At 38.3% G+C, this 22,489-nt stretch overlaps 1 protein-coding gene across 11 annotated transcripts in view; it reads right to left on the reverse strand.

Annotated features, from left to right (window-relative positions):
- The window catches only part of SH3KBP1 (SH3 domain containing kinase binding protein 1), a 237,018-nt gene that overhangs the window by 80,326 nt on the left and 134,203 nt on the right, over positions 1-22,489 (reverse strand). For 9 of the 11 annotated variants that reach the window (XM_062603814.1, XM_062603813.1, XM_062603812.1 and 6 more), the window contains 2 exons: positions 17,850-17,924; positions 6,916-7,112 (listed from right to left, as the gene is read on the reverse strand). In XM_062603814.1, coding sequence (XP_062459798.1) covers positions 6,916-7,112; positions 17,850-17,924 — 272 coding nt within the window. The remainder of the gene's footprint in view (positions 1-6,915; positions 7,113-17,849; positions 17,925-22,489) is intronic. The other 2 variants (XM_062603809.1, XM_062603811.1) reach the window with 1 other exon arrangement.

Consider the following 22,489-nt stretch of genomic DNA (forward strand, 5'->3'; position numbering starts at 1 on the left):
CAACCCAAACCATTCCATGATTCCATGAAAGTCCTGCGGCATGGACAACAACTAGCTTGCATTTTAAAAGCCCAATAGGTGCTTTGTTAAAAATAAAAGCCTAAAAAAATGCCATGAGCATCACAAACCACTGTGTGGGTAACCTCCTTCACCAAAAACCACTAGTGCACACTGATGTGAAAGCTGAACCATGTCACCAATACCTGGACAACTCTGTTCAGGCAGCTTGAACATTTTACAAACCAAACTGAGAAAACATGAAAGCACAGATACTTAATAGGATAGCAGGGAAGGGCAGGAAGTATATAGGAGATCAGAACTCGCTCTTCACTCATGTAGCGCAGTTAAGTGACTCAGCAGAGACTCATTGCTAGTCAAGGTTATTGAATTTGTTCCTCTCTTTAAGCTTAATTTTGCATTTCCCATTCCACTCCCTTGGTACCAAGTCCTACTTTGAGTCAGCCACCCCAAAAGGGGCATGCTGCTTTTCGATTGTCCCTCATTTCATAAGCTGACTATATTTCCACTACCCTCACATCTTATTCCTGTGAATTAGCTGCTCCAGAAAGGGTAACAATCTTCCAAAGAATTTATTTATAATGTCTACACTGCTTCATATGCATCAGCCACCATTTGCAAACATGTGCTATTTTTTTGTATAATGAAAAAACACATAAATCCTGTTTACACACTCAACTCAAGGAATGGAAAGTTAAACCAGTGAAGGAGCAAGCCCCCACTGCAGGCAGCTTTGCTCTCACATCAGCTGCAGAAAGGGTCAGGGTCCTTCTTCCTCTGTAGCTTTTCTCACAAGGTGGCACTAGAATAAACGGTTAGGGCAGGAATGCCAGACTCTTGCGGACAGCAGCACCTTCAAAGCAAAACACAAATGCTGCTTGAACAGCAGAGTGCTTCCCCCTGTTCCTACACAGAATCTGACATGCTGATGCTTGCCACGACTGCTGCTGCCATCACTCGTGGCTGTCTCTGAATAAACGAATGCCAGAAACATGTGCTTTCAAGTGCACACACTTGATATATCGCATGCTCTCTGCCTTAGCAGGCATTTTTAGTAGTGTTTGTATTCAGTGCCAGGTGGTTTTGCTCACATCCACTTTTTCGTTATCTCAGTATTTTGAACAGTGGCTTCAACAGTTCTGTTACAGGAGCAAGCACCTCCAAAGGCATCAGAGGAAAAAAGTAGCAGTGAGCCAGGCAACACAGAGGCAAGCGCAGACTGATGCGCGCAGCCCCCCTACCCAGTGCTGGCCTTGCGCCATGGGTGCCGCTGGGCAGTGCTGGCAGAGCTCGGGCACATCATTAGCCAGGAGAAGCCTCCAACTTCCATCTCTCAAAAACTTATTGAATGACAATTGAAAATTCAGGGGGAAAATTGTTTTCTACAAGCAACCAGGCAGGAACTGACAGAACAGGTGTAGCAAAGATGTGACTGTCAGCACAACACATTTACCACGGTTTCTGGGTCCCTAGCTCACCAGCTTAAAATAGAAGCTCAGACCTTGCAGGCAGTCAGAGTTTACAGATTTCTATCTTATTACAAAGGACAGGTAGACTTAATAATTGACATGACCTTCTAGCCTTTATAGCTCTTGTGTCTACTTCCATTACTACTTCTCCATTTCTTCTCCGATGCATACAAAATATATACAGAAATAAATTTTTTTTTATAAAATCAACGTTTTGCAGTGAGAAGGATCCCTAAACACCAGTTAACTAGACCTTACATGTTGCTGGGTCCAGAGCAATGAGCCTCCCCCCGTTATACTAAATCATTACAATGGATGCAATATTCCCCAGTTTGATGGTTGAGCATATAATTTACACTAAGTTCTGGCAAACACTAATGTGACCTCATCAAAGGCTGTTAATGAAATGTAGCTCTGCTCAAATTCACCACTGCTAGCCAACTATGAAAGTCTCGCCTGAAGAAAACTACAAATAATACCTCAAATGGAAAATGTACAAAATACAATAGTCTCTTCTGAAGTAAGGGCAGTCTTCAGAAAGATAGAAATGGCTTTTCAAGACTATTTTATTTTACATTCACCAACTATGGTTGTTAGCATTTCCAGCTGAAGCCTCAATTCAGGGACCAACCCAATACAGTTAACTCAGAAGGAATGTATTGGTTGAATTAATTTTCCTTTATTTTTTGAGGTTTATTTTTTAGATACAGGAGAGGAAAAAGTGATCACTTGTTAGAACAATGTAAGCATATACAGATCATATTGGAAGGAAGTCCAGCCTAGAAACAAAGGTTTTAGATAAGCTACTACAAAATGAAAAAGGAAAAAAAGAAATAAGCATAAACACCTGTTTAAATGTCTTGAAGCTGCATGAGCAGGAAGACACATGAAACAGGCATTTCTATTTGACCATAAAACTTGTGCTACTTTAAGCAGTGTTACACTGAATTTTCTCAGGAGAGACAACGTGCCGATACACATATTATTTTCTTCTAAAAATTCATGTCTCGGCAAGCTATGTCTTCAGTCATGTGCAGCACTGTAAATTAGATCACTTACACCTATCATTAATGGGAATTTGACAGAGCCAAGCCCCAGGAATCTGATTTGAGTTACACATGGCCAGGGGTTGATTGATCAATGCAGACAGGCAAACAAAAGGACTACAGAGTGTATTTGATTCTTCTTTTTTTTTAACAAAACACAGCTCTAATGACACTGCTCATATTAAACTCCTACAATTGCATAATTAATTTCCCTAGGATAATATGCTTCTGTGATTTTTGGAACAAAGAACAGCAAAGCAATGAATCCTGCATGCCAATAAAACCAATGGGGTTTCACACAATTCCTCAGCTTTGTCTTTAGTTAGAGAGTTTATTGATCACCTTAAAATACAAGGGCCACTACATCCTCCACTGACCTAACACTGGGAGCACATCAAACTGCCTGGTGATTTACAGGAGAGCTAATGGCACCTGCTTCTGCTCAACTGGCATCAATCCTTTCTGCCCTCATACTCCTGCCAATATTTGTGTAAAAGCCTTCTTAATACCCAAATAATTCATATCACCTTTGCGTGAAATATGATCTAAACTTCTGATTCATAAAATTGAAAACACTTTAGCACACAAACTGAAACCCTGTTGATTCTTCTGTAAATGGGACTGACATTTTCCACATTAATTATCTTCTCATAAATACATCTTCTTATAAATAATCCCACATTATAAAATCGTCACAGTGATTTATTGATGCTTTACAAAAAACAATAGTTAGAAAATATTTTAAATCAAAAAAGCAACAGAATTATTAGAGTAATGTCCTGGGTTCAGCAGTAGCAGTCATTTTTCTCCTTCTTGGTAGCTGGTGCAGTGCAGTGTTTTGACTTTCAGCTTGGGAACAGAGCTGATAACAAGCGATGTTTTGGTTTGGCCAAGGACTTTGTGAGCCTCATGCTCTGCCAGGGAGGAGGGGAAGCCAGGAGGAAGCAGAGACAGGACACCTGACCCAAACTGACCAAAGAGGTATTCCATACCACAGCACGTCATGCCCAGGGTGTAACTGGGAGTTAGCCGGAAGGGCTGGGGGACTGCAGGGTTGGAGGAGGTATCGGTCGGAGCTTGGTTGGGCCTGGGGGGGGCGAGTTATCGGTTGGCTGGTGGTGAGATGATGTATTCTCTTCCCTTGTTATTTCCTTTATCATTATTATCATTGGTGGTAGCAGTAGTGATTTGTGTTATACCTTAGTTACTAAACTGTTCTTATCTCAACCTGTGGGAGTTGCATTCTTTTCGATTCTCCTCTCCATCCCTCTGAGAGCAGGGGGAGGGCAAGAAAGGGGGGAAAGTGAGCGAACGAATTACCTGACCGGGTTTAAACCACGACAAATGTTTAAATCAATAACTGTATGAAGAAGAAGCAAGTTTTAGGGTCTCCAAAATTCAGAGAGAATTCTGCCTCTTCAAAAGATTACAAGCTATTGAAAACCTGAGGCTACTTGTAAAGGAGAAAGGCACGTATCAGGGCAAAGATCCCTTTAAAAAATACATTGAGAAAAATCTGTACCCGTTTGGCACTCTGCGTAATATATTGCAACACTTCTGATCCAGTACACAGAGCTCTCAAACTAAGTATGACCTTGCTTGGAATAGCAAAGTTAATGCAGGATCCTCTCTCTCAGACAGCATTAAATGGAAAAATGGCAACGATGAGGGAAAAATTTCTTGCAGGCAGGAGAGAAGTATCTGGGAACATTAATGTTCTGCCATTGTAAATGAATGTTGTGTCAATGAGTCATGTCTTGGTGCTGTGAATAGGAAAAGGCCACAGAGCTGAAAGCCTCTGAATGGTACTGCTCAAAGGTTAACCATCCTGACCCTAGACAGGGAAAAAGCAACAACAGCAAAGAAGTGCTCCCTTTAGTTATCTCCACATTGAAACACAAATAATGAATTTTGTTTACAAAAATGAAGCCATTATTTACTAGTAACCATGCCAACTTCAGTAAAAATCTGAAGACATAGTCTGTGGGTAAGATGGAAAATTCTAGAAGGTTTTTGAAAATTCTGTATTCAATTTTTGGCTGAGTAGCAAAACCATTGACTTATACTGCACAAATATTTTGTTCTTAGTGAAAAAGTTTAGACTTGCCATTACTATAAAGTGGAGTAGGACTTCCCATCACGAAATGAAGGCCACTTTATCAGCACTTTGCAAACACTTCATATTGAAACAAGGGTCTCCAAGGTTCAAGGGATACATAGTTTATTTTAATTAGTTCCCACTTACAAACACTACTGTAGCGATGGATACAGTTATTGTAAACCTGCAGACACAAGAAATCCTTCATGTGGAAGGGCCTTATACTTTGTAAATTGTAATTTTCCTCTATCAGACTCAAGAGAACTGAATTTTGTGCAATGCTTGAATTCTGGTCAGTGCCTACATATACATCACCTTACAAGTGAACGCTTACGTTACACACCAGTTATAAAAAGACGTTTAAGCACAGCCACGCATGAGTTGAAGTCTGCCTGCTATCAGGTGCTTCCCATATACAAAGCAATTTTCCTTACACATGCCTGGCAAAGACAGACTTGTAAATACAAGATCGCAGGTAGCCATCAAACTGTAAAAACAAACATCCTCTGAAATGGTGTTAACAAAAATAAAAATAACCCATTTATTAAACAAGTTCATGTTCTGGTAAAATTATTTTTTATCATACTTACAAAACTTCCCTAAAGCCCAATCTCACCTTAATACTGGCAGGTTGTCAGGGTCACAAATAAACTGTGCTGCAGAAACACACCATGATAGCTCCATGCAATGCTAACTACACTGCTTTGTACCCCATTCCCCGAATCTGGCAGGAGGAAGGTTCATTATCTACCATTCAGTGAACACGACCAAGGCCTGACCTGTCCCTGTTTTGTATCCTGGGGAGGGCTTCTTTGATGACGTACCACTGGAATACAGCTCATATGCGCCTGTTCCTGCACAGTAACAAAGTTCCACACTTGAGTTAATAAGCCTACCCAGAAACAAGAGGCAAGGAAGGTACTATGCAGGTTTTGAAGAAGTCAGCAAGAGTCAAGGAGTAATACAATCTAGGTTTTTCCTTTATTAGATTATCCCAGCTTTTCATTATCCTCCTTCTAGAGAATGTAAATTGTCATCTCCTGCAAGATACTAAGCAAATGTCCCTCAACATAACTAACTTAAGAAGTTCCCACCATGCCTCTGCAGGATCTCCCCTCCTCCTTTTCCACCAAGATTCAGGGTGGATGTGCAGGAAGGTGCTGTGCCAGGTCACTGAAATGATCTAGGTTAAAAAGCAAAAGCCGTGTGGGCCTAAATATGTAATTCTGTAGTGCCTGGTTCTACAGACAACTAAACAAATGCAACACAAAAGGCAAGAAGCTGCCACACCAGGGAGCAGCTGCCCAAAAGTGCCTTAAAATCATTGTGGAGACAAAGAAAAGGCATCACATAACAACGCCCTTAGCAGAATTCCAGTTTGAAGAAGCCTCCTAATGCTCAGTGTATCAGTAACCCTATGAAAATCTAACTGTTCACTTAAACAAATGATTTTACACATTTTTCTTTAGTTGGTACTTCCTTAGGAAACAATACACTTTTCTGTTTGTTTCCCTAATGAACATACCTTAGAGTTATCAATCCCCCCCCCTTTTTTTTTTCAAGTTTACCTCCTCCAGTTTATTAGAAACGTCTCATTTGGCTTTCTAGTCTCCATTTCTAACATACTTAATGATAGGGTTTGGAGGCTTTGGGACAAAGAATAGAGATGGTCTGCTTCAACTTGGCAGAATGTTATTCTTTTCCCCAGTTGTTAATCTCAAGACTTTCTTCTTATGTCACGTAGAACAAACCTAGACAAAATATACTTTATCTTTTACTAACTCCTTTAAACAAAGGTAGGTAATTTTGAAAGCATCCTTTAAATCAACAAGTACAGTACTAAGCTGAGGTATTTTGGTATTTGCCAAAGCTGCTTTTGTTTTTTTTAAGCACACTGACAGTATCTCCCTCTTAGTTTCGATGAGAATTAGCAATTATTTTTTTTTTTACCATAACGTGAGTGACTGAAAACGTGAAAAGCCTCTCCAGTCCTGTTCTCTAAAGTAATATTTTCTAAGGAAAAAAGGCCAATTAAACAGATGGAGATATGAACAGAGGAGTAGATCTCCAAGCAAAGTAACAGTTCTTGCAGGCAGTTAACCTCACTGGAATTCACTTGCTGGTATGTGGCAAGAAAAAAAAAAAAAAAAAAAGCAAGCAGAATCCTGCCCACAGAAAGATTAGGAAATCACGACCATAAAGTGTCAAGTTTTGGCCAGTGCAAGGTTCGAAACTTCAGGATGAAAACTAAAACACTGAGAGAAATTTAAGAAATGACACGTACCTTATCTACTGGGAGAAAGTCATTTTCAACTTCTATTGACCTTGGTCGTAGCTTTATAGGTTTGTCTTTGAAGATATCTCCAAAGCCAACACCCTTGACCTTTTTGGGTTGGATTGTCGTGCCTCCATTGGCTCCTTCTGATTTTGTGCTGCAAGAGTCACCACCATCACTCTCAGAGCCCGCAGCATCTTTTAAGCCTATGAAATGGAGGGATGAAAGAAGGAATCTTAGGTGTGAAGCTCATTATTTTCAAAACAGATTGTGACTGGAAGATTCTCCCTCCCACCATCCTCTATAAAGAAAAATGAAACCAGAATAAAGAGGTAGAGAAGATGCTCTCTGTGCCATGTGCTCATTTTTGAGTTTAAAATATAACTTAATTTCATGCCATTGGTGTACCACTTAGAACTTACACCAATCCACAAAACATGCATCCTCCAGCATCAAAACTTCATGGCCATTCTCTGAGTACCAAGAAAATCCTTCTTCCTCAGACAAAATTTATTTGGAAGAGAACTCAGTAAATGAAAGAGTTAAGTTCAGTTGTAGAGCAGCTATTGTATAAAGCCACTTCAAGCCAACAAGCAATCAGACCAGGTGCACTGTACCTTAAATCCATGACTCATATCAAACCAATTATGGAATTAGTATCTAAAGCTACATTACCTGAGAAATATAAAGCTGAAAGCTGGTCAAAGAAATTTGCAATCAAATAAGCTGCATAATGTGTTCCCTGCTGAAAATTAAATCTCTCTGCAGCATAGACAGCCTCATAAGCACCCATGCACACTATCCTCTAGGAATACAATAAATCAAAACTGACATTCTGTTTTGCATTACTTCTTACAGTGAATAGGAAAATTTATCTGCACTTATCTGAAAATATCTGCTGTTTGAATAGCAGAGGCCAAGTATGTAATATGGTGATGCTTCAGCCATTTTACAGAATGGTGCAGAATTAGGCCAAACAGTCACTGGCAGCAAAAGTGACCAACTGAAGTTTGCTTCAAACGAAACAGCCCCTTAGTTCATTTAAGTTTTCTTTCCTAGATTACATATTGACTTAATTACGTTTCCAGGAAACCCACAGCAATTGCTGTTACTACAGCACTAATTCTAGCTAGTAATAGCAAACTCAAATCCTCACATTGCCCTCATAAGCATTTGTGGATCTTACAAGTCAAAGAAAGAAAAATCTCAAAGCAGCTTATCTTCTGAACTATTTTTATATCAGATCCACAAATTATAGCAATGAATTTTCATCAGAAAAGGCTGCTAGCATAGAAAATTCTTATTTAAAATCTAGACACCTAAAATAGAGATTTTATACAAATCTCTTTGTCTTGTCCCTTTGTTAAACAAAGTAATGTTACCCAAAAAATTTCTGTATTTCTGACAAAAGGAATGATACTAAGATGGACAAAGTCTACTGGATCCCTATAAGGCCTGCAGCTTAAGGAGCATGCGGGAAGTTTTAGAAAATCTTCATAATGCCTCAGTTTTTACAATTCTCTGATGTAAAATTCTGATGTAGCAACAGAAACAGAATGAAACTATTCCTGAGCTGAAAGCACCTGAATATAATTTCCAGCCTACACTAGAACAACCCTGCAAAACCAAGCAGAGCAATTAAACTGAAGAAAAAGTATTTTGAAATCAATGAAAATCTTTATGGATAAAATTTTAATATTAACAGTTGAGTCCTTTGCTTTTGCCTCCCTGACTCAAGTGATACCTTTGGTTTTAACAGTCTCCATCCAAAAACTTTCTGCCTTTCTGGTGAGCAGCAATTAATTGTTTAGAAACATGATTACCCAGTAAAAGATAGCAGCTTCTTCAAGGGCTATTTTAAGCTTCTCCAACGAACCATAGAAACCAACGTAATCCTAAGGCCTACAGGCACAACTTCAAGATCTAGGAATCAAACGGGTCATCTGTTAAATTGGTTTCAAAACCAGAGCGCTGCTAAGAAATGAAATCAGGAATTATGTATCAAGCCAGGATATTTAGCAAAACTGTTAAGCAGAAAAGTCATTATATGCTGCTCTCAGATCTTCTGTATCTGAAACATGAGTGTAAGACTGGAATTAGAGAAAGTTCCCAATCAGAAACAAACAAAACGACTAAAGACTAATGAAAATGCTTACTCTGTCCTCCTCAGTGGCTGCCACATCTACCTATTGAACATAAGTAACATAGTGATCTTGATCTCTTTACTTGGCCTTTTTATTTTTCCAAGAAGGGCCATGAGAAGAAACTTCAAATCTGGTTTCACTTATTTATTATGGTAGTTAGAACGGTAGTATTCCTACCAGCAGTGAAGTAAATTCTGTGTGTTGCTTCTTTTCCAGACCTCATGAGAACAATAATTAGGAAATTCAAGCATGCAGTGCAACCCTCATCTGTGCTGTGGATGGCAGCAGGAGAGTGATTAACTGTAGTCAAGCCATTCCACAGTGCAGAGGCACTCAAAGTAAATAAAGTAAGCCAAGAAGGTATAAATCTCTTCAGGCAACACAGCAAAGGCACTGCCTCTTTCTTATTCCTACACCTTGTTGTGACTTAGGCAGTAACAGAAGAAGCTGCAAGTTCTAGAAAACTGGACCTCCCCAGCTTTGCAAAATACCAGTTACTAGGGCCCTGGCCAAGACAGACATTAGAACCAATTTTGTTTACTACTTCTAAATGCAAAGAGAATGGTCACCAATCAACTATATGGACTTACTAATAATATTTCTCAGTTTAAAACATCCACACCTAGAACTCAAATCACAGTTACTGATGCAGAGGGTTGACCAATGTAGAGGGGGGTTGTACAAGAGGGTTAGAGGAATTCGATTGCTTAAACAAAAGTATTGTCTGTTGTAAATGCCTACTAAGCAGAACAAAGACACCTGGTTCTATTGACAAGGAAAAGCAGACACCTGATTCTATTGATAAGAAGCTATTGATAAGGAAAAGAAGAATCTACTGATAAGGGGGAGAAGCAGATGGTTTATGGCTGGGACACTGACCAAACCCTAAGGCCATACGTGGAGACTAACAGGTGAAAAGTTCAGGAAGAGGAAGACTCATTTACTTCATCTTGAAGACCCCTACCCACAGGAGGAAGACTTGTTTACTTCATCTTGAAAACCCCTGCTCATGACCAGAGGGGACACTGCGTGTGCGCAGAGGACCTTCTAGCTCATTATAATACGAAGCGGGGATTGGACATGAATATGTATAGGCATATTGTGCAACTTTATGAATATATATAACTTTAGAGAATAAATGTAGAGGGAAACAACACTGAGGCTCCATGACTTTGAGGAATTATCCCCGTGCATCTCAGCGCTGAATAAAAAGCATACCTACTTTACAACTTTAACGAGTTGTGGAGTCTATCTGAGTATCATTACCATCGTTTCTTTGCTGAACAAAAGATCTTGATAAGGGATGGGAAAATTACCCTCTGGCAAACGTTCCTTCTTTCATCCTTGCCAAAATCTCCTCAAACTACTCTGTGATGGAGGGAAAAGGCACTGCAGAAACCTTTCTCCACAAGTAACTGGATTTTTACTGATAAGAGTCCATGACTGCTCTTAGCCTCTTCATGAAATGAACAGAAAGACAATCTTTAAAACAAGGAATTAAAATAAGATTTTCTGCATCACTAATTGTGGGAGAAGAGGACCTAGACCTTGGCTAGTAGATGGAAGTTAATTATCGGAATTATGCATGAGTTCTCACATGGACTTCCAGATCTTTGAAGCCTTCATGAAAGCAGCTCAGAAACCTCAAGGGGCTTCATTGAGAATTAGGCTTTTGTTTCTGCGTCATCACTTGTTTTTCATTATTGCATCTTCATCTTTTATGACCATTCTTCTGTGATGAAACATCACACCTTGTATCAGAAACCCAACCTCAGGCTTACAACGGATTTCCCTAGCATCACCCATCTGTGCTTGATATAATCCAAAAGTAATTTGTCTCTATGCTGCCACAGAGCTTAGCCTCAGCACACAACCCTCATAATGAAAGCAACATAGGATATAACTACTGCTTTTTCTTTTTTTTTTTAATTACTTTTTAATTAGAACAGAATGGACTGAAGTGATGCCTGTCCAAATTAAACTGCTTTTGAATGGCTGGATACAGAGGCCAGCCTTACAAAGCCCTTTCAAACTTAGAAGAATTCTTCCTGTCAACTGGAAAAATGACATAATTTATCACTTTTTGACTGACACAAACTGAGGAGACCTCTGGACTTAAATAGGTAAGTAAGAGTAAAAGCTCTAGCTTTTCCAAGAGCTAGTCTGCTCCTGCTCTAATCATTTCATGGCTGAGGGCAAGAAGCAAAGGTGACAGAAGAGGAGGACTACACACAGTGGAAACTAAGAACAAATTAGATAAAATTAAGATCTGTATTAATAAACAATAATGCACTACAAAACAGTCCCTAGGCCTGCCTACACAAGGAAGGGATGGCTGACAGCTGAAGTCAGAAAAATGACAGCTGAAGCAGAAAAATGTCTCTCTTCCAACCACCTCCTTTGTTTTGTTTGTTGTTTTCTTTTTTACCCCCTTCAGCTTTTCATGGCCTTTTTTTGCCAACACTGCAAACAGCTTAATAGGAGAACAGAGCTGGTTGGATAGTTTCCCTAAAAGCCCAAGGATACAGCTGGGAACTAGGTAGGAACCTGAGTGACTCAGACTGTGAGATTATGAATTTTAAACACAAAATTTTCTTCAAGAAAAGCTATAGTTAGCAGGGAGGTCAGGTTGCTAAATGGGCATTAAAACCTGATCAGTTGGCACAGTGATCTGCTGCTGCTGCCCAGTACACCCACCCAGTATGAAACAGCTGTGGCAGATCCATGAACTTGAGCTCTAAGGTAAGGTCTGCAGCTCAGAAAACAGCTATCCTCAGAAGCACTGAGCACATATTGCTTTTATTTTAAGTCCAGTTATTTAACACTTCAAACATAACCAGGATAGGATAAAAGCTACAGTACTCAGGCCTTGGTTTTGCTGTTCGCTTTTGTGGTTTTTTTTTTTAACATCAACTTTTCTAGAATCAGTCTGTCAGCATTTGGAAAGCCAGCAAGCTAAGAACATAACATCAACCAGGTGCTCACTAACGTGCCTGCTATCACACCGGTCACAATAAATAGTACGAAAATTTTTCAGATTCTTAAAATTTCTTTTGGAAGGAACATTTTCCATTTCTGGCTTTATTATCAAAGGCACCATTCTTTACCTAGATTTATTGCTGCTGAATCATCTATAGCACCACAAGGTAGAGCTCAAATCTGAGCAGTGGTTGCATTTTTATAGTAAGCTCCTTGAAGTCTGAACAAGGGCAGAATAAGGAAAAACAAACTAAAATTCCCAGGAGCTGACCATTCCCAACTTTTGGCTGGGACAAGATATGGAAGTACTGACACACAGCTATTTTAAAACAGTCAGAGCTCTAAGATGCTCAGTTGCTTCATGCTCCTTACAAAAGCAAGCTAATTTAGTATTCATGAAGATAAATGCTCACCACACTGTCTGAAGGAATTTCGCACTTCACACACAGTTTTTTCCTCTATGTGTATACAACACAGATTAGTTTTCTTGAGACATTTCAAACACACCACACTCCTGCTATGCCAGTTACAGGTCTTTTGAGAGCAACATTCTGAAATGCACCGAAACAGATTAGCTCAAACAGGGATTAGAAAGAGACCTGCAACATAGACTTAATTCACCAACAGCCCAGAGCTGCACTGGCATCAAACCAAGATTATAAATCAGAAAAATATTTAGGGATGATAAAGAGCTGTGTAAACTAAAGCTGTTAAAACAAAAATAAACAGTTGTGATAAAATTAACTCCATTCAAAGCAGGAAATAAATTGTTTCTAAAGAGCTTAAAATGGCAGGAAAACCAGGGAATACATTGTGAGGTTTACAGAACTTTCTATTTTGAGCTGTTATTTAGTAATTCTATTTTTGTTCTTTATTCTGGATTATTCTCTCTGCAGACAATTTATGGCACTGGGCAAAAGACGTACCACTCTGACGATGTATAAGCAAATTATGCTCTGGTCCTCTAAGCATTTCTCAGGCTTAAGTGATGCAAAGGTCAGCTGTTCAATGACACACACCTGAGACAGTGCAAAGGACCTCTTGATTTGGCCTGGCAGCCAGAGACAAACACTGTCAACTGTGTTTAATAGAACAAAGAACTGCGTAAATGAAGCTTATTGGGACTTTTTCCTTTTAAGGAAAGTCTTTTTGCCTTTCCTTATGTTGATTTTCCACAAGGGAAGCAAAGGAAATATGTCCTTCCTTCTATTTAGAGAATGACATCGTGGAACACCAGAATGACTGATCTGAATGACAAAGAAGGTGAAATTAGACATAGTAATTGCAGTAGATGGGACAGGAACTGTCCTTTTTCCTTTTCCTCACATACTGGTGAAGACAAAACCAACACCCACAGCCTATCAAGTGTTTATCTTGAGCTTGCTTTTTACCAAAATCCTGTATTTTGTTGAATCCATCCCCAAAAACATTCCACAGTGTCATAAAAAAATCAAAACCAGAAAAGGAAGTTTGTTTTTGAATATTACTGCAGAACAAAGCCATGCTGATTCTTCATAGTTTAAAGGTTAATAAATTCATGCTTTCAGAAAACAAATTTATGCTTCTTTACCAAGAGTGGTTATACATGTACAAATGGCTGAGGCAGACTATTTCAATATTAGTCATTATTTATTATTCTCAGTTTTATTCCTTGAAGAAATGTAACCACGTAATCTAAACATTTTGTCATTTCCTTTCAACATGTTCGTTTTACTCAGCACAACAGTTCTTGCCACATAAGAAACAGCCCCAAGATTTTTATGTATGCACAAGAAATCATGCAGGGAAAAGGGGAGCAGTATCCAGCACCACACAGCAGCATGCATGCAGGGCAACACAGCACAAGCATCCCCTACAGCATGAACACAGAGCCATCAATACTGAAATTGGTGGCTTCACCTGATCCCCAGCCATTTCCCCGAATACTGTGAGAGCAAATAGAAACAAATATTCATCCAGGAGCTCTACAACTGTACCACTGTCATCTTCATTTTGGAACTATTTTTCACCACCCTTGTTCTCACCAAGCACAGGAACAGATTACTACGTATGAAAGGATGGGTAAGCAACCAAAAGGATTCTTTACCTGCTACTCACATAAAACAGGTCTTTGGTGAGACTCACGGAAAACCACTTGGTAACTGGAGTCCAAATCAATGGAATGATGTAACGTGTTTCACCCCACTCCACGTAATTCTTCCAGCCACCACCCCCAACCCCTTGCCATTTGTACATCCGTTCTTCAGAAAACAGGATGCTTATTTTAATCATAAAAATTCCCCTCACCTAATTTTAGCATTGTTCTTTCTCAAATGTTAATTTTTCATTGTAGCAGCTGTGTATTTAATAGACATGCTTCTTTGTAAGCAAGTTACATGAAGTTCACATGAAATAAAAAAAATTGCAACTGTCCCGTCTTCAGAACTCTTAAACATCCACATTTGTTTTTCTCACTTCACTCACATTCAGTCACTCTTAAATGAGGTTAGTAATGTCATAAATACATCAATCATATTGATTTCTTGGAACTCTGTCCAGCCATAGTTCCTCAAGGATTAGGGAGAGGGTTAAAAACAAAGGAAAAAAAAAAAAGGGTCGTGAAACAATACAAGACACAATTAAGGTTACTCACGAATATTTCTGTTTCAACGCTCCTGTCTCATCTTCTTCCATTATATCTAATATCTATTACTGACAGCATTGTGGATCCACATATAAGGAGAGGCAAATATTTGTCAAATCAAGCATTTTATATGCCCTGATCCTCAGTTATAGCATCTTTGAAGAAAGTGGAGGAAGAAAGAGAGATTAAACCAGTAAAAATAAAAATATTAGAAATCCAAGAAGCACTTTTTTTGTGGAGGTACAGGAAAGTTGCAGGATGAGAAAAGAGAAGGCTGTGATCAATAAACGACAAGTTACTAGCTTTTTGTTTGCTACAGCATATGCAGTAGCAAAGATTTTGTGACAGCAAGTGGATGAGCAGAATGCCAGAGGAGTTGGAATTATCACTGAGCGGAGCCTGGCAGATCTAATGACCGAAAAAGCCATGTCAGTGTATGAAGGCAAGGCTGAGTGTTTATGCAGGAGACAGTCTTGCATATTTCAGTGGAAGGTATCTCTAGAAGCAGCTACACTAATTCAACAGCATTTAGCTATCACAGGCCTTGGTTAAGTAAGAGAATGTCTTTTAAAGACAGCAGCTGAAAATGGCTTTCAAAACAAAATTATTTAGCACTAAGCATATGTTTGTAAAGGAAAAGCTCTAAGCTTGCTACAAAAATTGAGCAATGCTACATGCAATGTGATACAGGTGAATCCAAGCACCCTTTGAGCATAACTAATCTAAAGCTATGAACTGACTGGAGCTTGATTTATGAAGAAACCAGAAAGCTGAAATTAGAGCAGCTGTGGGTTGCTCTAAACAGACATCCCTATGCGAAAACAATTCAGTGGAATGTCTCCAAACTATTTTCATTGGAGTCCTAAGCACATGGTTATTTGTCTAAAAATAAGGACTACAGATCAGATATAAAATGGAAGTAGCTGGCCACACCTTTAGTAGGCCTGCCTGGGAAGAACATGAGGATGCAGGAAGTCAGCTGCCAATAGATGGAACAGGAAGAATAACGAACCCCCATTTTTGTATGTTAGTTTAGAAGATAACATCTCTGATAGTATCAACAATGCCAACCTTCATTTTATTTAAAACTTTCCCTGGTGACCTGATTTTGCATACCACCCAGTTCAGTCCTAGTTCCAACCCAGTAAGCAACAAATAAGCACAAATGTAGCTGAACACGTAGCCTCCTGAGATGTAGTTTTACAGGGAAAGCAAAATACCTTTGCAGCATGAAAAAATACGCAAATCTCAACCAAATGCCAAGGGAGATAGTATTAAAACAGCATTTGTCAGCTTTAAAAAAAAAAGTTTACATGGGTGGTTTGCTCAGAGAAACATGCAACTATCTACTGTGGCTTAAGTTGTTTTCTTGCAGCTTGTTATCAAGCATACAGGTAGATACCCATCCAATCCTGTACTCTATGAAATTAGTTTGATAAAATCTATTTTATGTGACATGGCACAACCACATGCCAGTATTATTAACAAGGAGAACTAAATGCAGAGCTCTAGCACAACTTAAAGGTAACAGAATCCTTCCTGACTTCACTTAGGCTCACCCAAAATGACTGGAGAAAAGGGGAAAAAGCCATTTAACTCTTAATGAAAAATGGGCTGGACATGGAGACCAGGTTTCTGGAAAATTTTTAAGTAATGTTAGGGCAACACTGCCCATCAAGTTTAATGTGAAATTAAAGGTTCCACAGGCAGACCTTACATCTGATTTGAAGCTAGATCCTGAAACCAGAAGTCAAGCATCCTGGAGATTTACTTCATAAATACTTATTACGCTCATCGGATTAGGTGGATTTGAGGACATGATGGTCCAGAAACTCTACAAGAAGCATGTAATTTGAGTGATGCATAAGCAGTCATGAAGTCTATAAGGGGAGAAGCAGCAGAATAATGTGAAGACCACCAGTCACATGGTTTGCTCCAGGCAGAGCAAGAGCTTGGTTGGATGCTTGAGAAGAGCTGCAGAAAGGAGAAGAATCTGGGAGATAATTCTCAATGAGGAAATACTCAGAGCTGCACACATTCACACAGATTTCTATTTTAAAAATCAGCTTGAGGTTTGTTTTTTTTTTAAAAAAAACGTGTAAATGCAATTATCAGAATAAAAACTACTACTTCAACTGCTTCATCCTTTGCTGTGAACATGCATAAGACAGAAGTCCTCAGAGGTAGGACAGCAAACATGCCCACCCAGAAAGGAGGAAGAAGGGCAGCACAGCTTGGATCTTCTCAGGAGAAAGCTCTCTGGGATGAAAGCAGATGCCAAAGTTAGCACAACATCCTGTTCACCAGAGGACAGGACTGAACACTTTGTATTTAGTCACACTGAATATGACTCAGTAGGATCTTTTTCTGCTACATTCCTCAATGAGGAAGCAGGTGGTAAGACAGATTTCTGTCTTCCTTGCTTTGTCTGTCTTTCAACTTACACAACCATCCTGTCTACTTCTGTATTAAGTCAGTAGTAAAAGCATACAAAAAGCAGCATGTTCCCTGCTTCCAAAATGCAAAAGGCAAAAACCCGACCATGAAATGAAAGTAGCTTTATAACTTTTTCCCTCCTTGGCAGAAAAAAATGTATCAGCCAAAATGCTGTGAGTAATAGCTGTCAAAATCAGAATGCCAAATGAAGAGCATGCAATAAATTAAAATCAAAACCAAAACCCAACAAAACAACACAAAACTAAATAAACCCACCAAAATAACATCAACCAAACCACCCCTAACAAAACAATACCCACAATGTTCTTTAAGCAAAGTGAAGCATATTTTATGAACAGCAACTGCAATGGGGTCTTTATTTTTAGAGCAGAAGGACTTTTAATTCAAAGATTTGTGGTTTTTAATCTACAGACTCCATGTTTCAGATGGCAAAAATGATGGGACTAAATGGTCTTAATGTCAATCCACAGCTGAGATCCAAACATCAACTTAATTCATAATTAACTGTGGGCTTACACATATTATATGGACATATAACATACACATGCACAGAAGGAACGGGTGCATTCTCATTGCATTAAGGCAGCTCATCAGCAGCAAACTGACTTTAGCTTACAGACAGATATATGCATGTAGAGTAGCCATAAGTGAGTAGCAGTGGCACATTTTTTTACAAGTGTAAATAAATCAAACAAGTACAGAGGACTAAAGCCATTGCTTGTTGATTTTGAAACACTCACTGTTATAACGTCTGTAGCTGTCAATCTTTGCCGGTGCCACTCTGTACAGAATTGTCCCTTGAAAGGCAGATTTTCCTGACAGCAAGCAAGAGAAGACAAAAAAAAAAAAAAAAGGAGAAGGGGCAGGGTGGGGGTGGAGAGATCGAATGATGGTAAAAAGAAGGGAAAGGAAGAGGTTTTAATCTGTATTTTCAGTCACTAACATTTTTAAAGCCTCATTAGCAAAACAACGAGAATATTAACAAAAATATCTGATTGTACATGAAGTTAAAATATTCTTACTACATGTATGTCAGATAAAAGAAACTCATGATTTTGCTAAAGCTGTTTTATGCAATGTCCAACAGAATGCATTTTTCTTAGGTTTTGTCTGTTGTCCATCAGGTTATGAGACTTGCAAATGAAATTGTCTTACTCAGACTGCTTACAGAGTGAAGGAGAAGCCTGAAAAAAATCATTGCTGCAATGATGCACTCACAGTGACTCAACACTCCTGATGCAGATGTAGTGCACTTGAACAAGCACAGCTGACATCTAAACAGGGCAATGAAATACTCACATTTCTTTAACATACAAGGATCCTGTGAGCATCAGAAAGACTGCATCTTTCCAAGATGACTTATTAGAAGTGTTTTGGACAGGGGAACTGGTCTTAAACAATACTTAGTTGAAGGATAGGACACTAAATCCTGAATAAATCAGTTTTTCAGCGAATAGCTTAATCAGGTGTTTGACTTGGTACACCTTAACAAAACCAAAATAGTAAATTGAAAAACAACAACAAGAACAACAAAAAAAAGCAAACAAAATGTACTTCTCACCTCAAATCTTTAAGATATCATTTTTATTATCAAGACCATTAACTTCTTAGTTTTTTTCCTCTGATAACAATGTAACTCATGCTCTAACATTTATGATATGCAATTCAAGTGAAGGCAAAGGCATGAGCAGCAGTTTTGTGTATCGGGTTTGGGTTTTTTAAAACTTGAGGTACCCAGGCAAGCCTAAGAATACGCCAATGTCAGCTTGTTGCCAATCTTACCTATGTATACTATAATAAAAATTAATGTCTTCAGTAAAATTTTATGGCAGAATAGCCAGTACATATGAATTGTCCCAACACAGATACCACCCATTTTGGTACCTGCATAACATTCTGTTGGACTTTCAAAAAATAAAAAAAAATGAAAAAAAAAAAAAAATTATGATACACTCATTTGTGTATTGTAAAAAGCTGTTTCTTTGTTCTTGCAGCTGAATTAACAACCGAAGTTTTTCCTTGCCTTATTTTTTAGAATGAGGACGCAAAGTCGCAAATCCATCTTTCCACCTTTGTTTTTACAAAATACCACTAAAAAATGCTTTACAACAGCCAAACACAATTAAGATACAGCTAAGAGGAAAGTATGTCAAGCTTCATGACATTAAGAAGAGCGAGAGAAACATTAATAGACATCTGAAGTTTTAAAAACTCAAAATACAGGAGGTTGCCTGACTAAACCATTAGCTGATGAGTCTATCATCAGTTCTAACTCCAGTAGTCATGACTTCTCTGTGGCCATCACTGACAGGTTCTAAAAATAGTTGATACATACCATACGGCCTAGCATTTCCTAAACAGACACATAAAAGAGCACCAAGACATAAAGGGCCACCCTTAAATACCGTCATGACATTGCCATGAACATACTAAAATGTTTTTGAAATCATCTCCTTAATTGCCTGTGATTTCTCTCATATGGTTTATTTGACTACCTGACAACTCTTTGCTTCTTGACAGGCTGTAATAACAGGATGTGGTATTAGAATACTCTTAAAACTAAAATGTATCTGAGAAATCTAGAAAATAATCTTATAATTTAGGCATCTATTCAACAGAGTAATAAAATGATAATGTACACTTCATTAACATGTTGTAACAGTAGGTCAAAGAAAAGCAATGTTTTAATTTAAGAGGATGCTTTAAAGAACAAAGAACTGTTGTTGACTCTAAGGGTATCTGATCCTGTCCATACTTACATTCTGAAATGTGCCTTTGAAGACAAAAAATTTGGCAGTCACCTTACACTTGGGGCAAATATTTTAAAAACAAACAAACAAAGCCCCAAACTCACAATCTTTTGGTCTTTTAAAGGTCTCACTTTCCAATCTGTTGAGCGCCCACCATCTGAGAAGCACAGGTTCCCAACCCTTTAAAGTTATCGGCTGAGTAAAGTCCCACTGTCAATATTCAGAAATACTTAGGCACCACCAAAACTAACCCCAAACATTTTCAAGAAAGGGGCTTTTTGTTCTGAAGAAACTTTTGACATTACACTATGGCAGTGCATAGCAAAAAAACAACACCTCTGCGGCATTTACTCTGATCTGCCATGAAAGATACATGGACACAATAAACCCAATCAAATCAGACAGCACCTTGCTCCCTTTCGGGCCTGTGTAGGTCATAACAGAAGGCCAGAAAAATATGCATTTTTATTAATCTTATTCATAAAAAGTCAAAAGATACCATTTTTCTCTTCTGTAGTTCTTCCACTTTGAGTTCAACAAAAATTACATTTGCCCCTCCAAAAAGGCTCTCTTTAGAGAGGGTCAGTAAAATGTGATTGAAAGATTAATTTTAACTATGTTTAACCAAAGCACTAAATTTAACTATCAATGAAAAAATACTCTTGTGTTTGCTCAGTGCCCTTCTCCAAAGATCCTGCGCTACTTTGCCAAGTCGCACAGTAAACCTGCCAAGTATTACCTTATCCATTTCACAGGCTGGGCTGAAGAATTTAAGGTTGCTGCTCATGACTACAGAGCCATACTCCAACCCTCTCTAGGCCCCTCTAGATGCTGTGTAGAACCTCAGTGACTGCCTAAGTTTCAATGTGCAGGTACAGCCCCTCATACCTGAGAGCTAATTTAATAATCTAACATTTTACACCACGTTTCTGCCTTACAAAAAAATCCTGTGATACAGAAATATTCAAACAAAATTTCCAGAGAAACAAAAATGAGTTATTTCTGATATGAAGTGCTGTCATGTCTTGACATCCACAGAAGAAGGAGTTGATCTGGAGGCATTAATGTAAATACCCAGTTGAGATACTTCCCAGAGCATTTCAACAGTAACGCTAGCTTGATGTCCAAATCTTCCAGGATTTACTTAATTGGGTTTTATTTTCTGTGTTTTAAGACTAAGTGTAGCTATCTGGAATAAGATAATCATTCCTAGTCAACTGTATAAACTTGCTGAAATTCTTGCAGTCTCTTTATTCTCAAATCCATATAATCAGTGTACCTGAACAGAGCCTTATAAAGCCCCATGTGTTGGAGTAACACCTGTAATAATTACATAAAGAATATAGAAAGAAGCATATTTCCCATAATTCTGCTAAGGGAATGAAGTTCTTAAATTGATGGTTTTACTTGAAGAAAAATAAAAAAAAAAGCATTAAACCCCACATGAGAATCTCAACATTCTTTGAATCTCTGTCTCTCTGTGAGGAGGTTTACAGTGTTCATATGTTTTATAGGTATTTTGATATTTTAAAAATAGCTTCTAATAACACATCATCTTGGCTAGCCACAAAGCACCTCAAAAGAGCTGAATTTCCTATGAGAAAAAGGAAAAACAATCTTTCTTATATAGTTACCTTCGATTTAGTTAAAGGGACAAAACCATTATCTGTGTTACTGATATTTTCTCAATACAAGTTATCACAGCTTTGGGGTTCCACTGACAGTCAGAACCAGCACACAAAACTGAGTTTGAACTAAGCATGTGCCTTTATGGATCTCAACTATACAAGGTAGTGCTTTGGGACTGCTTTCACACACTCAATTATGTGGTTTTATTAAAAGATACTTTTAGGATGTTTATTATAAAGTAAATATTACCAAATTACCTAGGGAAGGAATATTCATTCATTCCTACCAATAAAATTGGGGTATTCCATCCTGAACAGTATCACTTACCTTGTTCATTTATAAAGTACAAAACACTACAGAATCCAGAGCTGAATCTACATCTATATAATTAGTTCTTCCAAGATTCACTGTGTTTATAATGAAAAAAATACATGATAGCATATACAGGTTATAGAAAGCAGTTTCCAATTTCACCCAAATGTGTAACATCACTTAACGCCCTTCCTTTTTCCTTATCACGCTAAAATTGTCAACTTCCTTTAAAATATTTTCATACCAGTCTGAAGGAATGTCACCTCTAAATATCTTCAGCAGCACTGACCACAAGACTAGGTCACCAGTGCACTACACATGAATAGGTACTCCATTACTAAAACAGTATGAAATTTTTTCATTATTGCAGAAGTCAAGTTTTTTAGGATCTTATTTCTGTGGGATGGAATAAAGATGATAAATATGCCTTAAATGGAAAAATGGAGAAAAAGGAAGAAGTATTATAATTTTCTACCTCTTACTGACAGAGCGAGCTATAAAGGCTGTGGTACATTTCAGCTGAAATAAGCTTACAAAGACCTCGGGAGTCCTTTTGCTTTTTCTTGTTCAGAGATTCAGAATACTACTACATAGCAATGAATAACATTGTAGCAGTGCTACATAGCAGTGCTGAAAACAGGAAGATCTTGGCAGATATGGTGGAGTTAGCCTGAAATATGGAAATACAA

This window comes from Pezoporus occidentalis, unplaced genomic scaffold, assembly GCF_034315485.1.
Source record: "Pezoporus occidentalis ecotype Australia unplaced genomic scaffold, CSIRO_AGI_Poc_V1 ctg81, whole genome shotgun sequence".
In the NCBI taxonomy this organism is placed as follows: Eukaryota; Metazoa; Chordata; class Aves; order Psittaciformes; family Psittacidae; genus Pezoporus; species Pezoporus occidentalis.